Genomic DNA, 26,745 nt, shown 5'->3' on the forward strand with positions numbered 1-26,745 from the left:
CAATTTAACAGCGCCAGTTTATTTAGCACTAGTCATAAATAAGTTCAATAAGCAATAGAGAAGAAGAATCTTTCATGTATCTTCTGGCTCGCCATCAAGATCTTCTACAACATGGGATTTATCACTGTCGATATCTGATGAACCTAGTAATCCAGGGCTTCCTGCTAGCATAGGATCTGTAAAAGAAAAGGCATGAAAATTTACAGTCAGGCTATCCAGCTTGCTGTAGCAATCAATCTGATGCAAAATTACAGTGTTTCAAAATGTTACCAGCACATAATAGGCCAATAAAGACAGGCATGTGTCATACCTGATAATATAACACTCTCTGCAACGTGTTCGCTCATATCACTAGCCACGAGAGATGAGTCATCAACTTCATCAATTGATGAACTGTCGTGAATCTCCTGCGGAAAAAGGAAAACAGAGAAAGCAATGTAAGAAAGTCAGTTTAATGTCTACCCAGAATAGTGCAGTGCTGTGAACACATTCAAAACAGTAGATTACACATAGCTCCCTCCCATTACACAGCTCCAATGGTAAGCTTAAGTAAACAAGCAAGAGGGAGCAAGTAGTCAAAACAGTGACTGATGCACACGGATTATGGTTTATGAAAGACGGTGGGGCAGTTTAGGATCTCATATTGATCGCTTAGCCAAAATGATGAAACTTACAAACGAAAAGTAGTCTTCACAAACGCTTTGAAATAATATTTTTTAGCAACTCGTGAGCTTCATCACTTGAAATTTACAACCTCTGGCCACAGATATTAGCATTTTCTTCATTGTCCTTGCAAGTCTCCAGACCTTTTTTGTATGCAACACTCTCCTTAGCCCCCAGTTATTTGCTTTCTGTCACACCAAGAGTGCAAAAAGTGCTGCTCAACTAAATACAACACATTTAACAACATTAACAGCACAGCTCGCAGTAAAAGTAATTTAGACACATATCCTGAGGTAACTCAACGATCTAAGGGTTCATGACACCCACCCATCCTGCAAATGAAGCTCGTAGTAACTGCACCTGCATTAACTATAGGCGTGGTAACTTCAGCATTCATTACTTTTCCCGACGTCATTAAGGGATGTTCCGTAGGTGCAAAGCTTGCATCACTGTTGATGACAAGTTTAGCCAGGGGAACAGGCGGTGGCAAGTGCAGTGACTATATGGAGGCTTTCGGCCGCATGAAGGGGCTCAGTCTGCCGCAGCACGACAAAACAGCTTTCATGCACACTGCTGCACACTTTTCAGTTTTTTAAATAGACAGTGAGAACAAATTGCTGGCCTAGATAAATTGATTACAGTATTTTATTAACCCTTTGACACCGAAATGAAATATTTTTCCGCTTAAACATTGTACTCGGGCCTCAAGAAAGACAAGCTGGTAGTTTTCTAGCGCAGAATACTACCAGTTCATTTTGTGCAAGGATGTGCAAAATTTTGTGCAAAATGTCATAATTGATGAAAATAGAAACATCGAAATGCCACGACTTATCAGTAAACACCAGAGAAATCATGGAAATAACTGCTATTTCGAAGGTGCACATTACACTTGAAACTGCGCAAAAAAAATTTTACTACTGTTGGAGCAATACGTCCACACAATAATTTCGGACGACATGCTACCCCACTCACTGTTTCGCGAAATATTATATATTATGTCCGCTATCACTGCATTAAACAAACAGCTTATTTGCGAGATCAAGGACTGGAAATTCATCTGAAAAAAAGAACTCGCTGCTAGGTGCAGCCCACTCTCAGAAAAAGCTGCAAGTTCACTTTGTACACAATTGTGTACATAGCGTGTCAAAGGGTTAAACAAATCGGCTGCTTTCACAGAAATGGAGTTTCTGTTAAATAGAAAAGGCCAGGAAACTAAATGACTGAAAGGCTCCTAGAAAGAATCTCAAATTAATGAGCACGCAGAGAAAATTAACACATCTGAAGCAAACCTGAACTTGGAATTCTTCTCCGTCGATGCAGCACATGGCATACGAGCCAGAGCTGTCAATGTCTGACGCGTCCAGGGAGACAGTGTCAGCCTGAGGGGATGACGGCTCTGTAGATGTGAAGCTTGTGTCACTGTTGACAAGTTCAGCCGGGGGAACAGGCGGTGGCAAGTGCATCTGAACGAGGAGGCTTTCGGCCGCGTGAAGGGGATCAGTCTGCACCAGCACAGAACATGAGCAGCCTTCACGCACACTGCTGCACACTTTTCAGTTTTTTAAATGCACACTGAGGACTAATTGCTGGCCTAGATTAATTGATTACAGCATTCTGATAACAAACAGGATATTTTCACAGAAAATGCAGCTCTTATAAATTAGAAAAGGCCAAAAAGCTAAATGCAGGTGTCACCATCACCAGCAGTTTTCACAAGTGACCAGAAAACGTTAACAGAGCCACAGAATGCCAAAAATTATTATTTTACTAAAAACAAAAATTTGATTCTACTTCTCCTCAGTGTTTGTTCAGCAGCTAAAGCAGCCTTCAAGCACACTCTGAATGCCTGCTGTTCTGTTGCCTCTTTGGCAGCAGAAAAGTAACACACATGAAAACGGTGTGAACTAACCAGGAAATATTCAAAGAATTTAATATGGCAAAAGTAAAACCTGCCCAGCTCCTGAAACATGAAAGACAGTTGGAACTGATCCAGAAACACCACCAATTCACCTTACTTCCACATGGTTTGTTGGCACCTGACACAAGTGGCAACCCCACAGTACCGTTGGATATTTGGAGCAATGTTCAGGACCGTTAGGATGTTCAGGATGTTAGGATGTTCAGGGCCGGAGAAGCAACAGCTCCCAGACTGTACAAAGCTCACATGCAAGTCATCAAAGCATTCCATAAAAAGGCTCAAAACAAACATGGCACAACAAAACGAAATGTCAAAGTAATGCAGTCTGAGGGAAAATTTAAGCACGCAGGCCAAGAGCCCAACTATTCTATGCAAAAAGTCTGCTTTTAGAATTTCGACAGCATTCAATGCAAGCTTCATTCAAAGATTTGGCAGCGGGTTTTCTATTTACAGATCCGCGCAAGTGGAGGCATATTCTAACTACCCCTTCTACAGCCCACAGCTAACAAAACAACATGCAGAACAAAGGTACAATACATGGCTCCACTTTAGTCATGTGTGTAGCTCTACAAGTGTTGGGCAGCATGCAGTCAATGGATGGGTGCAGTCATCCTCTACCTAGCCCCGAAGAAACTACTGTTTGTGGCACACTTAATGAGAGACTACCACTTTGCCTCTTTCTGACCTCCTACTCAAACATTTTACAAGCAGCAAGGCCAGTACTGAAAAACAAACACAAAAAAATAATCAGCTAGCTGTCACTGACCTTCTCTTTTCCATGGCTTGAGCATTTCCGCACACACATTTTTGCCAACTGAGCTACTGGCTTATGTTAACTGGTTTAAAGAGCAGGTTTTATGGCTCAAACAACCTTGAAATGAAATTACAAAAGAGAGGAGAATGAGAACGCAATCCTAGAGCAAGGTGTAAAGATGTCACAAAGAATTAAAACCTTAGTGTGATGCAGCTTCTGGAAAGTTTTATTATAACCATGCATGCCTCTAAAATCCTTCAAAAATTCCATCTAACTTTTGTTCTGAGTAAAAATCAGGTTATGTTGATGTTTGTTTGGCAGCCAAAGATGCATTTATTGCCACAAAAATTGCCCCTTGGTTCAAACTCTCGAAGTCAAGACCGAAAAGGAGTCCACGGTTACTATTCGGAAGTGGAGAGTAGAGTAGCCTAGCCTCAGGCATCTGCACATAAAAAACAGCAGTTTTCTACAGGCCAGAGGTGGTGACACCTGTATTTCATTTTTTCACCTTTCCTAGCTACCTCAAAAACACTCCACTTTCAGTGAAATAGGCCTCTTGGTCGTTAGAATGCGATAATCTATATATGCAGGCCAACTTCAGCATGTCCTCAGAGTCCCTTTAAAGCCTCATAATGCACTTACGGGCAACGTCTGGATGATGATCTGCCCCTGGGGTAGTGTGGCGATGGGAATGCCGGTTTGGCCCGCAGCAGTCAGCAGAATGGCCTGCGGAGGTGCTGATGGCAACTGGAGGTTCTGTGGGATCACCTCCAAGATGCCGTCCGCAGTCGTAGTTAGAGTGATGGGGGAGACAGACTGTAGTGTCCCCCCAGCCAAACCTGGCGCAACACCTGCAATGAGAAATCAATGTGGAATGCAAAAGTTTGTGAGGACAGTGTTGCTGTCGACAAAGTTATCGAGAAAAATGAATGCAGAATCAAGCAAATGTTTAGGGGAATCCCCCAAGGTGGAGTCGATGTGCAGTAGCGAGGCATCTCGAATTGGAGAACAAAGGTGGCGGGGGAGCACTCAACACCAGAAAAGCCGGTTCAGAACCAAAAGTGGATGATTTTGCCCATCGGGCCACACCTTTTTGACGTCAGGCTGCTTACACCTGAAAGACGTCTATTCTTTTTCACTATGGACAAGGCTCCCACATGTGGGAGGCTGAGTGTTGTTTAGTCATAGCTCTAGCAATCTTGACCTGGTCAGTGCTCCATTACCAGTATGTAGTTCACCTCACTCTAATGGTGCTCTCCCCATCACAGTCATGCCAAATCATCGGGCACAATCAAGCATTTTACTTTGTGGAAAACATGGAAAAGGCAGTGTTTACCACATGGAAAAGGAAATGTTAAACTCAAAATCTTGGCGACTTTTGTGCATCAAAACAAAGCAATATCGGAAAACAATACTTACCCACAGGAAGAGCAGTTATTCCTGCAGCCTGTGGTGCGAGAGGCGAAGCAGCCTTGAGAATCCTCATAGGTGTATAGGGGGCAATCTTGGGCTGGTGCCGCACGTCCCCATTATATGTCACTCGTGAACTGGTTGGCCCTCCTTCGTCCCTGAGTTGCACCTTGGACCCATAGTTTTTGTACAAGTAATCACAGATTTCTGCAAGGAAAACACAGGGTGCAGGGTCAACAACTGGGATTCTACAAGACAAAACATAACGAAATCATTATGCAGAGGAAAAGGAGGCTGCAGGAAGTGCCCTGGTGAGGCAATTATGGGACAGCACTGGTTAGGCAAAGTGATATGTCCCAAGAGTGCAAGAAACAATGCAAGAAACATATTGCTAGCAGGAATAAGCATTTATTTTTGACTGGTCTGATAAAAAAAAAACCTTAACCATCTAATTAAAATCAAATTGTTGAAATGGAGAGCCTGTGATGTCTCCATTTTCGCATCATATTTTTTAGGCTTTGTGTTCTGGAAGATTATCAGAGCCCCACTACACTGACACTTCCACATTGTACCACAGCATTAGACCGAGACAAAATTGAATTGGAACTACCTGAAAAGTAGCCTGAGTTGTTTGAGCACATGAAAGTTATGGCAATGCACCTCCGGTAATTTGTTTTAAAAGATACACAGTTAGGGCCTTTGATCAATAAAACAGAATAATTGCAAAAGTTGTTGTCACTAGAGGGCTGTTTTAGAATGGGTGTTCAATACAGTTATGTATGATAAATTCTGTCCGGAAGAATTTTGTGAGCACACCTTTCCTTTACTGACCTCAATCTTGGCTTGTTACATTTAAGGCCCCTAATTTTCTATGGGGGAAAATTTTAAATTTCGCGATATGAAAACAAAGAACCTGCAATATTCCGCGGGAGGGTTCCTGTGCGCTTCACCTCGATGGCCCACGGTCATTGAGAAGTTGGCTTTTCCTCGTAGCTCATGAGCATAGCGGGTGAGCTCACTGTGGATATCTCAATTAAAGAACAGGGGAAAAAGAAAGAAAATTTATGCTATATTCGTATTCTGGTCCCAAATACAACGTGAGTTGCTTTCTGACGCAGATGATTGAAGAAAAAAAATTCGCATTATATTTGTGCAAATACAGTAACACCGTTTTCCACAGGCACCGGTAACTTGTTGATTTATCTCAAAGATGTGTGCGGGCACATGGATGCCAGAACCGCACTGCTTGTTGCGCTAGCTTGCTTGAGCGGATGGGGGAGCAAGCATGTTAGTTTCATACCGGATTCTATGTTTCAAGAGAATTCAGGCGATATAATAATCACATTCGCATAATTCTATTACTCCTACTGACAGCCACAAACACAATATCATCAAAATAAGAGTGTGTAGATGCTAACCCACAATCTGCGATAAATGCTAACGTCCACAATTTTTCACAGAATCGCTTCAAATCAGGGGCCTTAGTTGCAATAAATCACACGGGTGCAACTGCGTATACCTGAAAGCAACATAATCACCACCACATGATGAGCACGTTCAAAAAACAAAATCATCTAGTAAATACACAGTTGTTGACAGTGACGAAAACTGGTAATACCAAAAGCATTCCACATACTTCAATATCCCACAAGCAACTGCTCTTGTTGCTTCTTCAGTCTCCTTCTTCGAATAATCATTTTATCAAAGGCATTCGTTATGTAAAAGCAATGCAACTGAAAATGCAGTATCATGTAGCGTCAGCAACGCAGTATCAACAACTGCTTAAGCAGTGTCAGCAGCCTGTCCATGAGCACGCACCTAGGAATGAGAGTTTGCCAGCATTTGGCACTGTCCTCTTCAGGCTCCACCACTTTCCACGTAGCCACTGTGGTGACCGAACACTGGGATGGAAAGATAAATCAAGAGATATCACACCACTCAATGATGAGAAAGGACGATTAGAACTGAACAAAGTCAGAAGAAATTTATGGGTGCACATGCAGAGTGACGGTGTGAACAACCATTTGTGCAATTAAAGTGGCAACAGAGCACTGTGTGAAATGTTGCACAAAAGTATTTTACGACTCTACACTGGCCATTGATTCCACAGTTTTGCATTAGAAATATGCTTATCAATATGAGAACATTTCAGTGCTGACCCAACCTAAAAAAAAGATAAGAAGGATAGAGAAACTAGAAGCAGAGCTGTTGGAGTGCAAAGCAAGAGTGTCATATTTTTCGTAATTAATGAACTATTAGGAGCAATTGGTGAAATGTTTAATAGCTAGAAATGATAAAAAGTCAAATTTGAAAGTTTCAGAATATCAAATGGAAGTGTAATGGGAGTGCTTACAAAATACATTTGCCTCAAAAGCTGTTCCAAATTTAAAAATATTGTGCAACCTGTAAAAAAAAAAAGAATTCCCAGAACAAAATGTGAATGGCCTTTAAAAACTATGCCTTTATGCATTATATTAGATTGGATTATGAAAATTTCAAAAGAGATCTGCCTAATCGGGAGGTGAATTAGAGAGAAAAAGATGAAAGAATTGAGGTTTTGGCACCGACTCAGCACCTTCTTCAGGGTTAACAAGGTAGGAGCAAAAGACACACTTTTTAAACCTATTTTTGGCCTACTGCCAATGTTCAGGGAAAGAGGGGGTGGCCACCGCCTGGGTCACAATGAGTCGCAGGAGTCGCAACGGGTGAGCAATGGGTCATTCCGGGGCCCCACCATGTGAGTCACATAAGTAGGGTGCTGACAATAGGATATCACGGGTTGCCGAAGGTGGATTTTGTGATATTGCAAAGGCCGTGTACATACAATGGTGAAAGGCACCGTTGTGACCGATTTACATTTCCGGGTGTGTTTCGTATGTGCCAGGATTCTATAACGCTGTCGCTTGAATAGATTGGGCTCAGGGTCAACAGCCCTTGCATGCTCAAAGTCAATGTGACGGTCCAAATGCTCTGAATATTCTGTGATTTTATGCTTAACACCTTCAAATTGCGAAGTTTTAAATTTAACCCTTTGTAAGACAGCGGGACTCATGTCGTCCCACTTGCTTCAAGTGCCCGTAAACGGACAACGTACCATATTTACAACATAACGTAACGGACAACGCACCATATATTTATACACCTACGTACCATATCTTTGCTTGCTGAATGCTCAAATCAAATAAACTATTAAGCATGTTGTATATTTCGCTAATAGGCTTCCTTGGTGTTCTGTGTGTGTTTTTACAAGAGCAGATGAACAGTTCGACACAGCTGTTTTGGTGGGAAAATTAAATTTGAGAGTGTTGAGCTTTTGTCTTTTCCATCAATCAACTGCCTTATATATTAGTTCCTGAAGCAATTTTCAATTCAAATGCAAGCTTTTGGATGTAGTTAGGACTGAGGTACAAATACGCACCACATTTAAGTTCTTTTTACTAAGTCACTGGTGCAAATGTGCACCCTGTTTTCTCTAAAACCAGTGGTCGAACGGCTTCAAAGTGATGTCATTCAATTTCTAGAGTCATTCTGAGTGCACGTTTACCATCTGTATGCACATGAGACATGCACAGAGCTTGCGCCTTATAAAATGTTAAAAGTATTAATTTGTGCTTTTTATTTGCATCTTAATGTTTAGTAATTAACATAATAAAAAATACACTCTTCTAGATGGCCTACAATATAGTGTTGAGGCAGTACTAGAAATGCACAACACATCAGCCTGCTTATGAAGGTTGGCCTCAGTTATATGTGGCACCCTACATATGATGGTAATATTCATTAATGTGAAACAAAAGCTAAGCATTTCACTGCATCCTTTAAGCATGATATCTTATCGAAGTGACAGAGGTGATTTACCTGCTCCAGTCCTTTGCGAACTCATTCCAGTCAATCATACTTTCTTCAGGAACTCCCATTGCATACACCCTATTGAAGAATAAAATTTGGACCAAGCAATTAGTATAGAAGCACACCAGCAACAGATATCTTCCTGGCCTTATACCATTCATTAAATTTGTTGCTGGCTAGAAAAACCAGCTTCTATGCTCCAAGTGACAGTCATTTGTTTTAAATATTGCCAGTAGAAGTTAAAAGCAAAGACTTAAGTTTGCAGGCCTTTTCCAGAGTGAGCAAAGTACATAGTACTATGAGTTTTTCATAGGAACACAACATAACCTCAGCTTAATCAAGATACAAAGATACAACAGCAGGGGCGGATTCAAGGTGGGGAACAGGGGGAGTGACCACTCCGCACAAGTACGAAACTTTCAAAGTTCAAGAAATGCACTGTGCCAGTAAGAGTGCCCTCCCCACAATTGTGCCCCTGCTATAGTTGTGCATAAATTTGACCCTCTGCATCAGCACTACAAAGAGTTTGGAAGTCCAAGTGAAAAATTTCACAAAGCTTGGCCTAAACAAAAGTGCGTGTGGTGACATCGTGACATGGTGACACAAGGTGAAAGAATGCCAACTGTAACAAAAAGTGAGGGTTATGGTGGCCTCTGGTAAGACTAGCTACATTACTTTACGACAGCATAGCCGCTCCCCACGGACACCCATGCCATAGACACCCATAGTGTGACCCACTCCTAAAAGCACCTTTGTATGCGTTGAACGACGGCTGGTGCAAAGTGTGACTAGCCATTCTGTGCTAGATCTCATGCACATTCAAACACAATCAGTCCCGCACTTTTCCAACAACTTGAGGTTGGTTTACGGTTTGACTCCCGATCGATGGCTAACATAAGATGTGACTAGCAAATCTGTGCTAGATCTCGCGCAGATCTGAATGCAATCAAACCCGCACTAAAGTGACAATGTGGGAGCCCACAATTTTTACCCCAGAAACCACTGCCTCATAGAGAGTGACAGCAACACAACAACGTCAGGAAAATGCCAAAATGGGCTCCTCATGCTATCAAAAAACAAGCATATCTATATATGTCTTTATGCATCTCTCATTTAATAACAAGGAACTCGAAATCATCAAACCCTGAAGCATCAATGTAATGTTCTTTAAAAACCTTTGTCTTGGAAAGTGCTTGGTCTTGTTCATCTTAAGGTGTGGTAAGTTGACGACTAGCAAGGTTCACAACTTGGTGGCCTAAGCTTTGAAGCAAGGCAGGTGAACAAGGCTAAGCCTGCACAAAGAGGGACTTGAATGTGTTGCTCCTCACGTGCTGATGAGAGTGAGGTCATCCTCGCGGGACCAGTGAGTACCGCCCGCCTCCTTCCAGTTGAGGTAGTTGAGCCACTTGGTCCGACACTGCTTCTCTGAGCGGCTTCCCACACGCTCCGCCACGGCTGTCCACGAGAGGCCGCCGCTCACCATTTCGCCAGGCAGCACCCTGCTCAGGTCGTATACGGCCTCCGCAAGTCGCCGCTCTTCCGCGGGGAGCCAAACGCCTGTGCCGAGATTTCGTTAGCAGTTTCAGGATAGCGATTGTAGTTCGAGCACAGAACAACTGGCACGAAACTGAACAACAGTGAAAATCCAAAATTTCACCTTTCACTGACATTAGAACCGTTTCGTTATTTTCTTCCACAAATGGAAATTGGGTTGCAGCATAAAGGCCTACAGCACTGAAGGGAATAACTCTGAGCCAGGCAAGACTGTCAAACCACTTGGGCTCCTAGATCTCAACAAAAGCCCCTAATCTGCTGGCATCTGTTTATCAAACCATTCTTATTAGTTTCTCTTTTCAATCAAATTTAGACAGTACCACACAGAAATGAAGCCTCATTAAAATTACAAAGGCAATCAGAGGCATATCTCAGAGCGATCTTAACAAGTGTCTTGTCTATTTTGCCACTAGACACTTTAATAACAACTACCTGTAGCTTAAAGCTACAAATGAGAAAATATTCAAGCAGCACAAATTTCACTATGTAACTAGAAGCCTGTAATGCATCTGAAAGGGAGCAGGGAGGCAGTGCCACATTTTTGGTGCCACCCACTGGTCTGAATAGCCCAGACATGTAAGAAATTGGTTTCTTTTTCTCTAGCTTTAGGAACCAGATAAAACTGGATGCAGCAGGTCATCGCCTTCTGAAATCTTGTTCCCACAAGTGCGTTCCATCTGGCTTTGCCATGTCATCCCGCATGCCATAGGTAAACACTTCTCTGTACACATAAGCAGAGAGCTAGACAACTTTTGTTCATCAGTGCAATCTTCCTCTTTGTCTTTCACTAAGTGATGTTATTTAGCAAGCGATGAGCGTCTTTTGTGACAGCAGGTGCTGCATCCCATTGCAGTGATGAGGTGGAGCAGTGCTTTGAATGTTGGCCACGGAGGCTTTTTCTCACTTACAACCTCACAGTACATGTGCATTCAGAAAGTGGCACATAAAGCAACACACCGAATCCTCAGGAAAAATGGACCATGCTAAGAAACTATGGCTTACAAATAAAAATTAAATTTTTCTACTTGGTTATGCGCCTCTTGCAATTGACATGTCCCAGAGTGGTCACAGCACACTAAGCAGTCATCTGTAGAATGCACAGTGAATTAATATTACAATCTTGCCAAGTTTGAGCGACATGACTTCAAAATTATAGCACAACCCAAGACGAGGACATAAGAAAGACAAGAGATTAAAGCTCGTGAGCCTCTAGTCTTTTTCGTGTCCTCATCTTGGGTTGTGCTATAATTTTGAGGTCTTGAACAGTTCAACAGAGTCACTGACAATTGATGCACTCTCACCCTGCCGGCAGTTCTCCTTCATCAGTCGACAACGGTCCTTTATAGACGCTGCACTTCGTCCCAATGCATTTCCAATAACCCGCCAGTCATTCCCGTGAGCAGCACGCAGCCTGAAGTTAAAAAGACAGCTATGAAGACACACTACTCAATGAAGCCACTACTCAATCCTGTGCCCAAGAGAAATTATAAACCATAAAAGCAATGTCAAGCAAAGAGCACGAGTTAATACTGCAGACATGAGGTGTCTCAGGTGGCATAACGAAAGTACTTTGAGGTGGCTTACGTACACCTTGAGCTGGTCCAGTTCCTCCGAGGTGTACTTGCCGATGTGGTTCTTGTTATCGTACATACGGATCACGCGGCGGTACACCGAGAAAAGGGGCCGGTTGAGGCCCTTCGCTACCGTGCGGTAGAAGTCCTTCCGCTCCTCCTTGGTCATCGAGAAGATTACTGTCGCTGGACTGCTGATCCCACGGTCCTGCACACATGACCACCTCTGGTTCAGCCCTATGGGTCAAATGCTAGTCACACTGGTCACACAAGTGAGAGTCTACAGCCACCACAGTGCACCAAATGCCACAAACGTCAGCTGACAAAGAGGGTCCAGTTTTAGCTCCATGTGAGACGTGTCTCTGTCGAGCTCCTATCTATCAAGACAACTCAAGGCCATGCTAACGGCTGCATAAGATTTGCCAACTATAATTCTGCAATGGCCTCGCAGGCCATGTGCATCCTGTCGTAAATGCCAGAACAACTGTTGTTATTTTTCTACCTTACCATTCCCGCTACCTTAATTTTCCTACATTAAATATAACAAAGGAAACTCTATAGTGCTGCACAGACGAGGCATGAAAGGCACCACAGAGGCTCAGACAGGCAGCAACTCATGTTCCACATATCTCAGATTCATTTCAATGACACAGATTGTTAAATAAGCGCAACTGATGTAGAATACTTGAAAAACACTTCTGCATGTCCTACCTCACAGTACTTTTGTATATTGGCTTGAAGAATTTCGGTCTCCTCTTTAGAGAACATTCCCTGTTTCCAAGAGTGACCTGAAAAAAAATCAGCAGTTTGCAAACAGACCACATAAACAATGCATAGATGTACCCAGACTCATCTAGCATGCTCAAGTGGCCCACCTCATAGTGCATTGTCGACCTCAGACTTTAGCCACTAGGTTCAAGATGGCCTGCCTTTGTCCGTGTATGGAGTGTGCTACTTTGTCATTTGGCATCTATTCTGGTTGCCAGTTTTTGTGCACACCGTTCACTAACGAAGGCTTTACTTTTGGCGGCAAGTGATAGAGCTCGCACAAAACACTCGCTGTGTAACAACGCACACAGCAGGCATTGTTTCTGCCCACCAGAGGAAGCTCCTCTAGCAGCAAACACAAACGAAGCGCCTTGCCACTGGAAAAAATTAAGTTGCGCAAAAAACAAGGCAGCACACTCCATTTGAGCAGAGAGAAGCGCTCTCGAACCCAGAGGGCAATGGCACTCAGGTGTCATTAATACACTGCATGCAAAGCACACCGTTCAAGTGCTGTAGACAAGCGTGCTGTCCTGCACTGGGCATGCGTTACCACGAGCAAGGCATGCACCATTTACCTTTGTTTTGAAAACTGCTCTTATCCTCCTTTGTAGTGAACCAATTCTGATTCACATCTGTCACAGAAGCTGAGGCTGCAGCCTTGGACAAAGCCTGCAACCAGAACCGCAAGTCTTTAGTGCCATGGGGAATTAGGCCCATCCCCAAGAATGCGTTAGCATTCCACAGAATTAGCTTCAAGCTTTTATAGTGAAGCCAGCAAGGTGATGCAGCTGAAGAAGAGCAAAAGGGGAAACAAAACTAAACCCGAACAGAGAAGTCAGTCAATCACAGTCAAGGAAGCACTTGAAACAACGCAATAAAAGAGACTAACACAAAGTCATATTCATTTATTTTCAATCAGATCTTGTGTTATAGCCGTCTCAAACAAACCACCCCCCCACCCCCCTCTCACACACACACAATAGTAAGTGGATTTGGATTTTTTCCAAAAATCAGTAAAATATCCATTGGCAATTACTTCACATGATCAGGCAAACCAAATATGCTTCACACAAGATTTTAGCCCAAAGCGCAAACGAGAATTCATTGCATGAAAAAACAAATCCAACGGCAATTTCTGCCACGCTTGGTGTGATAGAAGAGGATCTACAGCTTTGCGTGCAGAGACAGAAAGAAAAACAATGTAAAATAACATTCACAATAAAAGCATCACTGACAATGAATTCTGTACGCTGCGTATGTTGCAGAGACGCACCTACATGTGCCTAGAAAGGAAAGGTTGTCCACCTTTTCCACGCATTAATCGGATAATCGGAAAGGCCATTCCAGCCAGCTGTAAAATATGTCTGTCCGTAGCCATTAAGGCTGTCTTCTATCTTCTGTAAGTAATGAATGTGCCATAAAAATTTTATTGTCCTGAAAGACTGTACAGGTTAAGAGTGAACAGGCAATAACCCTTTCATTCCAATTCAGGGAAGCAGTAATAGCAATAACTATTGGTTCTTTGAAGAAACAATAAGTGTAGGACTGCATCCAAGCAAGGTTCCACTCGTTAAGGTGTCACTAACCACTTAAATAATACACCACTGAATTAAATGCAAGCAAAAAATTGTGGACTTATACATATTACCCAAATTATATATTTATCTTTCCTGACGGTTTCAGCAATCTGACAATGAATCAGGACATGTTGGCAACCCCAATATCATCTCAGCAAGAATCCGCAAAGATAGAAAGTACTTAACGAAAATGACATTTTTCATAATGAAAACAATTTTCCGAAGTAAACAATATGACACATTTATTACTTCCATTCCTCAATGCTTTAACAAGATGCGCAGTGCAAAGTTGTGAAGTGTAGTCAGATGCTATAAGCACTACACAGCGTAACGTAAGCTGCCCATTTACAACAAACTGCACTGGCAGAAGAGGCAACCAACTGCCATTTTGTGCCAGATATTGCAAGCTGATCTCTGTCATGTATATGCGCTAGTAAATCATCAACTGCTACCTGCAAGCATCCTCGAAAAGTGAAGACGAGATAAACATTATTTAGCCACATAAATGCCATGAGTTACTCGTGTTCCGATAAACCAGTGGTACATTTATTTTTGTAGTAGAACTTTCTGACGGGCTAGTTGGTACATCTCTATTAAACAGCGTGTGCTAACAGGACGTACACAGGAAACTTGGAGACAGAGGAAAGAAGCGCTTCTTTCCTCTGTCTCCAAGTTTCCTGTGTACGTCCTGTTAGCGCACGCTGTTTAATAGAGATTTCTTTTTTGCACAGTCCTGCCTCGTGTCACTAAGTTTATGACACATATATGTAATTTGCACCCCAATTGAACGTTTAAGAAAATGTTTCTTCACTAATTCATGTTACATTAGAGGTTATGTGCAGCATCTATCATGCCTTGTACCTCTCAGTTTGTCCGAAATAATAATAATGATAATTGGTTTTGGGGGGGAAAGGAAATGGCGCAGTATCTGTCTCCTATATCTTTGGACACCTGAACCGCGCCGCCCGTAAGGGAAGGGTAAAGGAGGGAGTGAAAGAAGAAAGGAAGAGAGAGGTGCCGTAGTGGAGGGCTCCGGAATAATTTCGACCACCTGGAGATCTTTAACGTGCACTGACATCGCACAGCACATGGGCGCCTTAGCGTTTTTCCTCCATAAAAACGCAGCCGCCGTGGTCGGGTTCGAACCCGGGAACTCCGGATCAGTAGTCGAGCGCCCTAACCACTGAGCCACCACGGCGGGGCTTGTCCGAAATGCTGTGAGAGCCTTTTCGTCAAATTATATACTGCTACAACAAGAAAGATGGCTAACAGTTTGACATGCACACAGCTTTTTGTGGTTACCTTCTACCCACCAACGTGAACCTGCTAGCGTCAGGCACGACCATGCGAAACTACAGCACCCCTAGTGGTTGTGCCAAGGGAAACAACCATGAAAACAAATATTCACACATTTTTCTACAGCTTATGCTTCATTTTGGACCTGATATAATTAGCTACTTGGTGCAACATGGAAAACCATCTTAGAGATTAAAAGGTGTCAGACTAGGCACAACAGGACAGTGTGTGGTACTACTGCATTACGCCAGTGAGAGCAAAGCATATTTACCTCGTCGATATTGACAACAGGGACGGCTGCTTCCAGTGGCAGGTTGCTACTTTCACCTGCAGTTAAGAGTGGCAACAATGTGCAGCTCAATAAGTATATGGCTTCAAAGTTATTTGACTCTCATTTACATTTACATTAATTCTACATAGATAAGACAAAAAAAATAAGTTTGATTTAGCTGGAATTTTAATTAAAAGATGTGCTCAAAATATGAAGCAATTCAAATCTTGGTTGAAATACGGGCAATGGTGATTTATACTTCTCCTTTGAAGAACTGTACAATCAAGCAACACTAATACTCACCACAAAGCCTCATCAACTCTGTCTCAATGAATGAAGGAATTCTCTGTAAGTTGAAGTGCAGCTTCCATGATAGCCGTGCTTGGCTGGAGTTCACCTACAAATTTTTCTAGGAACCTTCATCCTCAAAAAGTGTACAATGCATTTTCCTGCCTCAGTTATGCTAAAGCACCTAGCATTATGGCCCCTGAATTGTCTCAACAGTTTACATGGCTAGTTCTCAATGAACACCCAGAGAGATATTGGAGGTAGAGTGACCAGGATAAATTACAATATGTGTGTTATAATAGCGACTGCGATAAAAGAGATTATAAATTACAGCCTGGACACAATCCTGCAGTATCAATGGGGTTGGCTTGAAGGCTCACCCTTTAAAAAAGGTTAGCACCGCCAGAACAGTGAGAACAGAAAATATCAAATGCACCACAAAATTCTGAATGCTTGCTATAGCTTGTGCTTCAAGTGCATCTCACATGGACTCCATATCACGCCATCATATTCCAAAGCACGCCTTACTAGGGATTTGGATGTATTAAATTTAACTGCCAGAGATGCATTAGATAGCTTTCTTTCAAGAGAGAACTTCCCTCATACTTTGTGGCAGATAGCGTCAGTAAGCAGTCCCTAGTACCTCAGACAACTTGGCAGCAGAATAACTATTTACTCGGTGAGGCCAGATTTGTTCAGGAATATTCAGTTTGTCTAAAATATACACACGGCAAAGAGGAATTTTTACGTTAGAGAATGCGATTCAGGTAGATTTAGCTGCACGGAGCATGTTAACTATGAGTGCTGTGGTACACAAAGTATACCTGTGCTGTCGAGCACTATGCCAATGCTCACCTTGGGCTGCTAGAAAGAGCGTAGGTTGCTGGTGTATGATCTGACTCTCGTCTTCACTACACTGAGCGAGGAAATACGAAGGGGCCACTTCCTGGCTGCTGTTGCTGCCGGGCGAGTCCAGGTTGTCAATGCCTGGCAGTGAATCACCTGGCATATAAGCACAACGATACCACGAATTTGCAAAATTGCCCGAAAACAAGAAAAAAATTTCCCACCCTCAATTTTTTTTTATGCTGTTCGCAAGTATGCACTCACAAAGATGGTATTTTGAGGTTGCTCTGTGCAGTAATGTGTTTGGATATGGTACCTGCCTGGTTCATATAGCATAGAGAAAGAGCTGCTGTTACCAGTAACACAGCCGTAGGGAGATAAAGCTCGGGCCTGTATCGGCAGTTACTCAATTTCAATGCAAGCCAAATAAGTCAATTTTGGCAAGCAAAGTCCTCTCCCGTTATCCTCTCTTAACTTCTCCTGTTTGCTAGCCTTCAAGGCTGCACATGTCCCTGGCAAAAATCTTTCCCAGAACCAACTCGTTTATATAGAACAATTCCCAGTTGGTTCCAGTTGGAGCCAAATTGGTCTCAGTTAGAACCAACTGGGAATTGCACCATAAACCTGTCAGACTGGAAAAGATTTTCGTCAGGGATGAGAGTGAAAGATGAAGGGATTACCCCATAATAGCATGAGAAATGGGTGAACAAACTTGAATGTTCTGTATTCCTGATGCAATGCTTTATTTTAAGGGGCATTCATCAGCCATGCCAGAAACTCAGAAAGATCTAATTCACTGCTCCCCGTAAGCAGTGCCACAATGTAGCAAGCAGCCGGGCATCCAAAGGGGTCCCATTACAAAGCGAACAATGTGCCTCACACTGAAAATAGAAGTGTTGGCTTGGTGAGAGCCTCAGCGTCACCATCTACTTAGAAAGGATGGAACCAACCGAGACCTATGGAAGGTTTGCTAAGTCCACTTGAGCTAGCTTTTCCAATTGCTGCTCCAACAGGTGACAGGAGTTTTTCTTTTGTAACATATGCTCCAAGGAAGTACCCATTTTAAACACTGAGTGTTTCACCTAAGATGGTCTGCAATTTTTTTAAATAAGCTATTTGAGCTAGAAGAGAATTTTTTTCGGCATAGCATCGTCAGCGGCGTAGTGCATCAGATTACCGCTAAGGCGTGCTAATTACCAAGCATATTAACTAATATTGAATTGTTAAGTTTTTAACTATTACTGCTAGTCTTCATATTTATTGAGAGGTGCAATACCCATATCAGTTTTTAATATTTCGGGAACGCAGTTACCCTTGGCACTGTAGCCCAAATTTTGCCTTCATCATAAGCAACTCCTCCAGTGCATGCAACTCATCGAAACAGCTAAAATTTGTTGGGCCACAGCGGCCAAGGGTAACTGCGGTTTCGAAATTTTGAAAAGTGAAATGGATATTACTTACGGTGGTCTACGTGCCTCTAAATAAATAAGGAGATTAACAGCAACCGTTAAGAAATAAATTAACAATTCAACATAACCAGCCTACTAGTTTGCATCTCTTAGCTATACTCTGGTGCGCTAAACTCTTGACAATGCTGTGCCTAAAGAAAAACACTCTTCTAACTCAAAAAGCCTACTTTTAAATATTTCGGAACATCTTCGGTGAAACACCTGGTATATTAGTGTGCAAGGCAGACATAAAGGTATTTTCTAGTAAAACTTTTTGCTGGGCATAATGATGTAAATATTCACACAAAGATTTAACATAACAGGGCAACATGGTAAGATAGTAGGACATGTGCTCGAATGTGGATATCTACACATACAAAATTTGGAGCGAAAAAATGAGCAGTATGGGAGAAAAACATTTCTGAAACATGTCAAAATTAGAATGTACACTAGTCTAAATGTGGTCTTTGCTCAAAAAGAAATAGACGAGACATTACCTAGTGCAGTAGACAACTCCCAATCAATTTAGACTACCAACGTTTCCTTAATGTGCAAGGATTCCTTAATGGTTAAGCATCAAAAATAACAAAGGAGCTATACCCAATGGGCATTAAAACTCCCATGGACGTCCTGCAGACATCCAAAACATCCGCAGGACATTCAAAGAAGACAATGGGCATTAAAACTCTCTTGGACGTCCTGCAGACATCCCAAACATCTGCAGGACATTCAAGGAATAATGGCCTGCATGAACACCACTTGTGCATGGAGGTGTGCACGTTGCGTTTTTGCCTGTCTTGATTTCTGTTCACCTTCTCAGGGTACGCAGTGCTTTACGTTGTGCAGTTATAAATGAGCAACATTTCAACAAACTCATCTCTCCACAACCACTGTCCCCAACAACACAAGAAGGAACTAGTCAAGCAGTGCAAAGTCATCTCAGGTAGATGATGTTATAAAATTGTTATGCAAGTTGCAGTGGCATACATGTTGCAATGAAAACATTATTTTATTTTTTAAAATTAACAAATAATATTATCTGCTCTATCATAAACATCAGTATTGCATCAGAACTAAGTGTTGTGCTAATGCTGCATTCTAAATGCTATTATAATGTTAAAAGTTATCAATTAATGTTATATGTCATACAGGAAACATTACTTCAACATTCAAAGTAAACACTAATATAATATTGTGTTCTAAATCTTATGCTGTTTAAATAATAACTATAAAACAACTTCATAAATATATGTCAAGCATTGTGTCCCACAACTCTTCCCACTATTCTTACTGTAGAGATGTCCAACCAGCAGTATCATGCAATAAATCTCTTAGATTTTGACTCCCATAGATTCAATGCACAGCCCCACTTTTTGTTGAAAAATTTTCTTATTACACATTCAACACCATCACATATGGAACACCTTTCAATAGTGGATATACAAGCATGTCTCCTTGGTATCTGTTCACAGCTGAGTGAGTTGCAGGAGGTAAGTGAGTTGGCTGTGGTGTATTGTATAACTATAGTGTCGCCCTCATTGTTGGTCCTTGGAAATTGTTGATGAAATTGTGTACCTTCACCACTGACGGGCCTGCACGCTCTTGGAAGGTTACTATATCAATTTACAGGAAGTTGTAATACGTTGTTGAAAAGTTCAATTAAGGTTAGGTCCAGGTTGTTTTAATGTTTCTTTGTAGTGTTTACAAAATGTTAGGAAAAAGGACGTTAAAACAATTGATTAATGTTCAGCCAAAATTTAAGAATAGCACTGCAGTAACATTTCGGTGCTACCTGAGATACATAGCCAAATTGATTCTGTGAAGGGTAACATATAGAGATTGGGGCATGATTATAAATTTTCAAGCAATGTTAGAATGAACATCAAGCACCAGCGTTATTGAGTTTTCCACAATAATGATGTGTGCGGGCATCCACGTCTTGCATTTGTATGTGTGTGCGAGTACCGTAAGCCCAATTCATGAACATTCTTGATGACTCTAGTATGATGGAAGGCCTGGTGCTTGAGTATACTCGGTTATTAACTTGTTGCAAACAGTTTAGTCAAAATGGAGTGTTTCAATTTTTTGAAGAATACTTTTGTGTCTACTGAGCAGAGTTTACTTGAAAACACACTGAATGTACCAAACATTGTGAACTGAAATCAGTGCAAATTTTCACACAACAATGGTGTCACTATAGTGGGATACAACTGAAGTCTGGAGTGAAGCTCTACCCACATTTAGGACCGGCGCACAGAATTCCTCCACGACAAAAACGAAGTCTGTTGTTAAAACTTCTCTTGTCACCTAAACAAGAAGCTAATCACGAGAAAAAAGTCATAAGCTCTATAATTTTTATACCTGGCTTGTTTAATAAAGTCAAACATTAAAAAGCAGATTTCATTTACTTTTGTAACTGCCTAGAGGAGTAATAAGTATGCCGAGGATCGTGGCCCTGTGTTAACAATTAACTGTTCTTTTTTTTAAGTTGTACCCTACTATAATACCTTAATTTCTCATTCGTTTGGTGCTGCAGGTTCACACAGAAAATCAGTTTTTTTTTTTCAAGAACACTTCACAGGTTCACATTCTTTCAATGGCAACATACACGTATGCTCTCAGTGAAAGAAAATCTACCTGCAGGTAGCATTTTGAAGGACAAGGAGCATATAAAGGTCTGAGAACGATAACAACTAGCTGTCCTTGCACGACAAGAAGGCAGTGCATTTGTGTGTTGAATTGTTTTCACTTGAACTAAACTTGTTTGAAATCCATCACCGTTCCTCATATATGAAAAAAGCTGCCATTTCCTGGCACGATCGAGTGTTAATTGTCACTCACTGGCACTGTCAGCCACCACAACCACCTCCTCCTCAATGCTGTTGTCAGTGAGGTATGCTGCCTCACAGGCGTCCATAACCAGGGAGCCATGGCACGGGGACACAGGTCCCACAGATATTTCTTCGTCTAAGTCAGGGCCATCAAGTGAATCGGCTTGAACACCCACTGTTGCTACACGAGTCAGGTCCATTACCTAAAAGGGGAATAAAATTGAGCAGCACATTAAAACCTGAGCACAACTCAAGCCGTTATCACCGGGGGGCTATACACTCAGACCTGGATGGCCTAAATATACCAGAAACAATATGCTGACATGCTCAACTTCGACAGAATTGTGGGTTAATGACTCAATTTCACTTAACCCGTTTAGCCAGGCCACAAACAGGTTCCCGTTGCCTTCCTGTGCAATCAACAAGAGCGTCAAGGTGTGTCAAGGTAACGTGAATTCGGGATAAAATATTTCTTCGCCAAGCTCGCCAACCCGGCCGTGTTGTTGCGACTGGGATTTCACGAGCATCCGCGCGAGATCCCGGTCACTTTTCGGAGCACTGAAGGATGCGTGTAGCATCCAGGACCTTCTAATCGGCCCTCTATATGTTGCTTTATCAGATAACGACAAGATCGTTAGGATATTTCATCAGTATGCAGAAACAACAATGACTTCCTGCAAGCAAATAGTACTTTTAATAAACTCTCGTGACAGCGACAGCTGCATAGGTGCTGAAAATTGATCACAACACCGCTTGACAACAGGAGATGAGCAGCCCGAATGTCGACGCTTCGGGCCTTTGGGTCAGCATAGCCCTTCTACAAAATCTGTGGGCGCGCACATCATGCCACTGTTTATCGCTGATGCGGTCGCCTAGCAACGTGGGGACTGGTGGGGGACCCAAGGATTATCCGGGAACGTGAGAAATGCCAGGATGATGGAAAATGGCGGCTGCTACAGCCCGGAGCGCTTCTTTTAAACTTGCCTTCGCGAGCACGCGTCGAAACGTCCTATCTGAAAGTCGCCAAACGGTTTACATCGGAGCACACGCCAACGCAAGACGGACTAGCTGTGCTTACCAGTGCTGAGGGCAGGCCGTAACAGCACCGCGCATAGGGCCGATAAGCTGAATTCCCCGTCAGCTAGCGCGGCGTTTGATAGCCCTGATAACTCTCGAGACCAGTGGCGTCTTCGCAGTCGACTTGAGGAAGCATGGAGGTTGTGCGGTTGTCACGTGCGTTGCGTTTGACTCGACTTTGGGCAAAACAGGTCAGGAAAACTGTTTGTCAGCTGCGTTTGCTGGCCTCAGGCTGCTGCGGTCACGTGTGCGTGTCAACAATGCTTCTTGCCCTGCTCGTTGCCTACCGGCCGACCTCGAACCCGCTACTTGACCGACGAACTACATAGGTCAAATCTGTAATGCTAGCTACCTGCGGGGCAAAAGAGGTTGACTATATTAAGCGCGCTCTTTTCGCAACGACAACAACGAGCATGGGACTCGGCGCAGGCGCTTTAAAGTGTTAAGCGACAAAAAAAAATCAGGGAAAAAGCAAGCTTACAAAACGCTGTGCACAACGAGTGCAAGCCAGTGTCCATCTCCCTGCTCAGCAGTGCTTTAAATGTGAGAATATTCTTCAGAGTGTGTAAACCTCACTTCGCATATAACACGATACATACCGCGCGTCGTCGGCGTGTCCTTAAAATGTTGACGCGTCCCAAGGCGACCTGCTCACGCTGATCTTCCTTTTTTGTTTTGAACATTTGCAGGCATGTTTAGTGCCTCCGTCGTCAAGATGTTTAAACCTCCATGAATATCAAAGCAAGCAGCTTATGGCTGACAATGGTATCACTGTCGAGCGATTCAAGGTAGCGGAGAATATTTCTCAAGCGCAGGATATTTCGCGGACGCTCGGTAAGTCTGATCGGCCACGTATGGGCCGTAAGTAGCCTCAAAACTTTGATCGCTCTTCCCCAGTGATGACACGAGTTGTATTGTAAAGTAATGAATATATATACTACTGCCAGACTCCTTCAGTGCTTCTTTGCTACTACTACTGGTTTCATAATTTCATGCAGCCAGGAAGATTTTTCTGGTGTCCTGCATATGTCCTTTTTGAAAAAGACTTGCAGAACTGTGCCTTTACTTACCTAAAAGCACCCTGTGGAATCAGATATGAACTCCATGTTTGAAAGTACTAATTAGTTTACTTTCACAAACCTCACTTTTTCTTCTTTTGTGGGTAATGAACAAGCATATTACTTTTGTTTCCAGATGTGGCAGAATTTGTCATCAAAGCACAAATACTCGCTGGTGGCAGAGGAAAAGGGACATTCAGCAGTGGCCTTCGTGGTGGAGTCAAACTAACTAAAGAGTAATTACGTTTTCAATCCTAACTAGCACTGCATCTGCTCAAATGGAGTCGTATTGCTGTGTGCTATTTAGTATCGAGTGCCTAGTTTTGGTACCTGTAAGGGGCACCAGTACAATAACCAAAGAAGCCAGGTCATTGCTGGTGTAGGGTCCACTTAACTGAGTAATCATTGAGGCAAGGCATAAGCCTGCATTGCTTCATTTATGAACATGAAGCATAGCACCACAGAATGAAACACACACAAGAAAAATCAAACAAATGTTCGCTTTCAACTGATAATACACCCTCCTGCTGCTTTCCTGCTCCTGTGTTGCACAGTCCAGTCGCAGCTAGAATTGTTTCGAGTGATAATAGTTCCTTGGTTCACAGTCAAGTAAACACTGCTATCAACCAAATGTGCCTTGTCATACGGCGAAACGGCCACAGGGTGGCTCAGTGAGCATTAGTGGCACGTTTACAGGCCTAATGAAAAAAATATAGGGTCACTGACCAAGTTAAAGTTTAATGAAACACTGACGTTTCGGAAGCCCTACAGCTTCCTTGTTCACAATGGGGAAACCAGACAAAAAGCATGCGTTTATATCTTCTTCAAAACGCATCGTAATGACCTTGCATAATCAGATGGCAGATTTTCTTGCATCCGATTTAGCGTGCCGGGAGTGGTCTGAATCATCAAAGACTAGATACAAGCGTCGAGAAGCGATCTATTCTCTGGCAAGCATACGTGCCCCGTCTCAGTTGATCGCGTGTCCAGTTTCTTGCACGTGTTCGGCCAGAGCGTTAGCAGCACTGTATGGTGATATAACATTGTGACTGAATTGAGACTTCCTGTGTAACAGTGGCATAAATCCAGGCAGCCAATCAAAGCATTGCTATGTGTTAGCATTTTGCTCTTGTGAAGATGCTGAACCTTAACCTCCTAATCGACACATTTTGTTTCGATCATGGTACCAAAATGGTCATTTAGTACCCATACTACCATCTATCGACAAACCAAAAACCTGCTTTGGATGATCTCTGCCCGCATTAAACTGCACACAGTGTGCCAGAAAACAAGCTGGACTCATCCCAGTCCGTGAGGGGGTTAAACACTATGAAGTTACCTGCAGGCAAAGTGTGCTGCTTTGAGTGCCTGGCATAGCCAATCGTTTCGCTCACACCATTTTATTTTTCTCTTGTGTGTGTAGTCCTGCCCAGGTGTCTGAACTTGTGAGCAAGATGCTTGGCTACAAGCTGGTCACCAAGCAGACTCCCAAGGATGGTGTCCTAGTAAACAAGGTGCTTGTTCATTTCCATGTGTCTTTAGTGCAGTGGCTACGCACATCTGGGACAAAGTTTCTTTCCTTCTGTCGTCAAAACATTTTTCGGAAGTCAGCTGCACTTAAAAACGAAAATCTCCTACATGCCATCTCCAGGTGGGAACTAGTGAAAGCAGTAGCAGTGCCGCTGCACCCACAAGAATGGCCACTCCTTGTTATGGAGTGGACCCAGCTGGAAAAAATTACTTTTCGGTGCGTGAACTTAGGAGTTTCTGGGACTTGTGTGTCAGGCTTCACCCACTTTTCCATCCGCTCTGCAGAGTTTACCCGGATAACCATCCAGGTCCAAACTCACTTTGATAACAATAAAGAACACCCATACCTTTAAAAGCATACACAGTGTAGTACATGGCTGCCCAAGTTGGAGGATAGGTGATCCACATTATCCAGCTGAGCTTGGAAGGAAAGGAAGATGAAGGAAAAGTTGTAAGCGAAGGAATAGGAAAAAGTACTAGAAGAAGAATATAGCCTTGATAGAATACAGTGGTTTCTGTGGACAGCCTGTGGAAATGTCTTTCTGAAGCAGTTTGCTCACAGTGTTTTGCAGGTGTATCTACATTTATTTTTGTTTCGGAGGCTTCCTCTCTTCACGTACATACGTGACCCAACACATCATGTGCAAGCACTTTGAATACTTGTGCCTTATGTGAATGTACTGTTCTATTTTTCTTGTTTTACAGTGTGCTTTGTAGTGAACCGTCCTCACCTGAAGTGTGAGATAGGTTGCCAGTACGGGTATTTGTGTATGGGGATGCAGTGAACATTATCCAGATGGAGCAGATATGCAAAAGGTAAAGCGTGATTAATAGAGGTGCAGGAGAAAAGCTGAAAGGGGATTTTCAGGGTCCCTTTAATGTTTCACTTGAAACCTCCTATCGTTTTCATTGGAAAGTAGAGGCATAAAAATTTCAGTGTTTTTTCCAGTGCTAATCAAGGAACATCTCAACACTGGCAAAATTTTTTTACTAAGGTCTTTTTTCCTCAGAATGATTCCAGTTAGTGGCACTCAGTATAGCGAATCAGTCATTTGGTCTCGGGAAATTGTGACCTCTTGTGTACTGTGCTCAGCTCTCCAAGGCATAGTGTAAGCTCTCATTTTTGTTTTGTATTACTGTCAACATCACTTTCCACCAGTTACAGTCAAACCTCGGGATTATGAACACAGATGTTATGAATTATTGGCTATATCGAACTATTGCTAATTATCTTTAGTAAACACATGCAATTCTTACTCCATATATCAAATGCGGTTTGCCATAAAACAAATAAATCGAACTGCCGAGCGCCAAGTTGTGCCCGTTTAGTGGCAGGTGGCAGGCTTTCCCTTGCTACACAAGTGACTGGTGATGGTGTGGCAAGCGTTTGTGCCATGGTTCATGCTTTATCTCGCTTGCGCCAACAGCGCCACAGAATATATAAGGGTGTGAACAATTGGTAACCAGGCAGTTGACACCAGTTTGCGCCTCTTGCACTCGTCTATAGCGCCCCACAACCAGCAGCATGGTCGATTGCAACCTTCCAGTAGCCATTCGGTGCTCACGTTGACTGCCACAGAGGTGGCGAAAACGGTGATAGCTATCATTGTGGCGTCCAATTTTTTTTACGCGATACCACTGTAAAGGCTGGTTCACATGCAAGCGACTGAGCAATTGAGCAGTGCGTCGCAGCGAAAAATTTAAAACTTGTTGGAACCTTGTCGCTCTGGCGGCAGGAATCGCTAGTGTTTTCGCTTGCTTGTGAAACAGGCTTAATGCGGGGAAGCCACCTTAGCTGGCGTGTGATTTTCCGCCACCGCATGCTGGTGGTTCTGTATGGGAAGGCAACCTAACTGGTGCATGGCGCTCGGTTTTTGCAGTCACTGCAGTCATGAGTGGCTTCAATACGGCACGAAAATTTCGGAAGAGGCCCCTCCCAGTTGCTATCTTTTCAATGACTATAAATTTTGCTTCTCCTGCACAAGTCTTTCGTGAAATTTTGTATTACGAATTTCGGCTATAAAAAGGTTTTACTG

At 42.8% G+C, this 26,745-nt stretch overlaps 2 protein-coding genes across 3 annotated transcripts in view; one reads left to right on the forward strand and one right to left on the reverse strand.

Moving 5' to 3' along the window:
- On the reverse strand, window positions 1-22,254 carry LOC144098866 (cyclin-D-binding Myb-like transcription factor 1). 2 transcript variants are annotated; one of them, XM_077631785.1, is made up of 16 exons: window positions 22,123-22,254; window positions 21,055-21,247; window positions 16,775-16,921; window positions 15,632-15,687; window positions 13,063-13,156; window positions 12,431-12,507; window positions 11,737-11,927; window positions 11,450-11,559; window positions 9,923-10,151; window positions 8,604-8,672; window positions 6,564-6,646; window positions 4,755-4,952; window positions 3,978-4,186; window positions 1,953-2,165; window positions 311-407; window positions 1-176 (listed from the first exon to the last, which is right to left on the reverse strand). In XM_077631785.1, the coding sequence occupies exons 2-16, from the start codon at window positions 21,242-21,244 to the stop codon at window positions 73-75; spliced, it is 2,067 nt and encodes a 688-aa protein (XP_077487911.1). In that variant the 5' UTR covers window positions 21,245-21,247; window positions 22,123-22,254; the 3' UTR covers window positions 1-72. The 2 variants fall into 2 exon arrangements, with proteins under 2 accessions (XP_077487911.1, XP_077487912.1); XM_077631786.1 differs by lacking the exon at window positions 22,123-22,254 and adding an exon at window positions 21,417-21,512.
- ScsbetaG (Succinyl-coenzyme A synthetase beta subunit, GDP-forming) overlaps window positions 21,967-26,745 on the forward strand; it is a 15,532-nt gene continuing 10,753 nt past the window's right edge. Inside the window, exons 1-4 of the mRNA XM_077631788.1 lie at window positions 21,967-22,312; window positions 22,811-22,955; window positions 23,316-23,415; window positions 24,603-24,693. Coding sequence (XP_077487914.1) covers window positions 22,256-22,312; window positions 22,811-22,955; window positions 23,316-23,415; window positions 24,603-24,693 — 393 coding nt within the window. The 5' untranslated portion in view covers window positions 21,967-22,255. The remainder of the gene's footprint in view (window positions 22,313-22,810; window positions 22,956-23,315; window positions 23,416-24,602; window positions 24,694-26,745) is intronic.

This window comes from Amblyomma americanum, chromosome 7, assembly GCF_052857255.1.
Source record: "Amblyomma americanum isolate KBUSLIRL-KWMA chromosome 7, ASM5285725v1, whole genome shotgun sequence".
NCBI classification, from domain to species: Eukaryota; Metazoa; Arthropoda; class Arachnida; order Ixodida; family Ixodidae; genus Amblyomma; species Amblyomma americanum.

Excerpts from the sequence above, each read along its gene's own strand:
- LOC144098866 (XM_077631785.1), bottom strand. The coding sequence starts at position 21,244 with ATGGACCTGACTCGTGTAGCAACAGTGGGTGTTCAAGCCGATTCACTT. Across the intron at positions 16,922-21,054 it reads TGTGGTGGCTGACAGTGCCA|GTGATTCACTGCCAGGCATT; the intron begins GTGAGTGACAAT and ends CTTATATGCCAG. Across the intron at positions 11,928-12,430 it reads ATATACAAAAGTACTGTGAG|GACCGTGGGATCAGCAGTCC; the intron begins GTAGGACATGCA and ends TCATGTGTGCAG.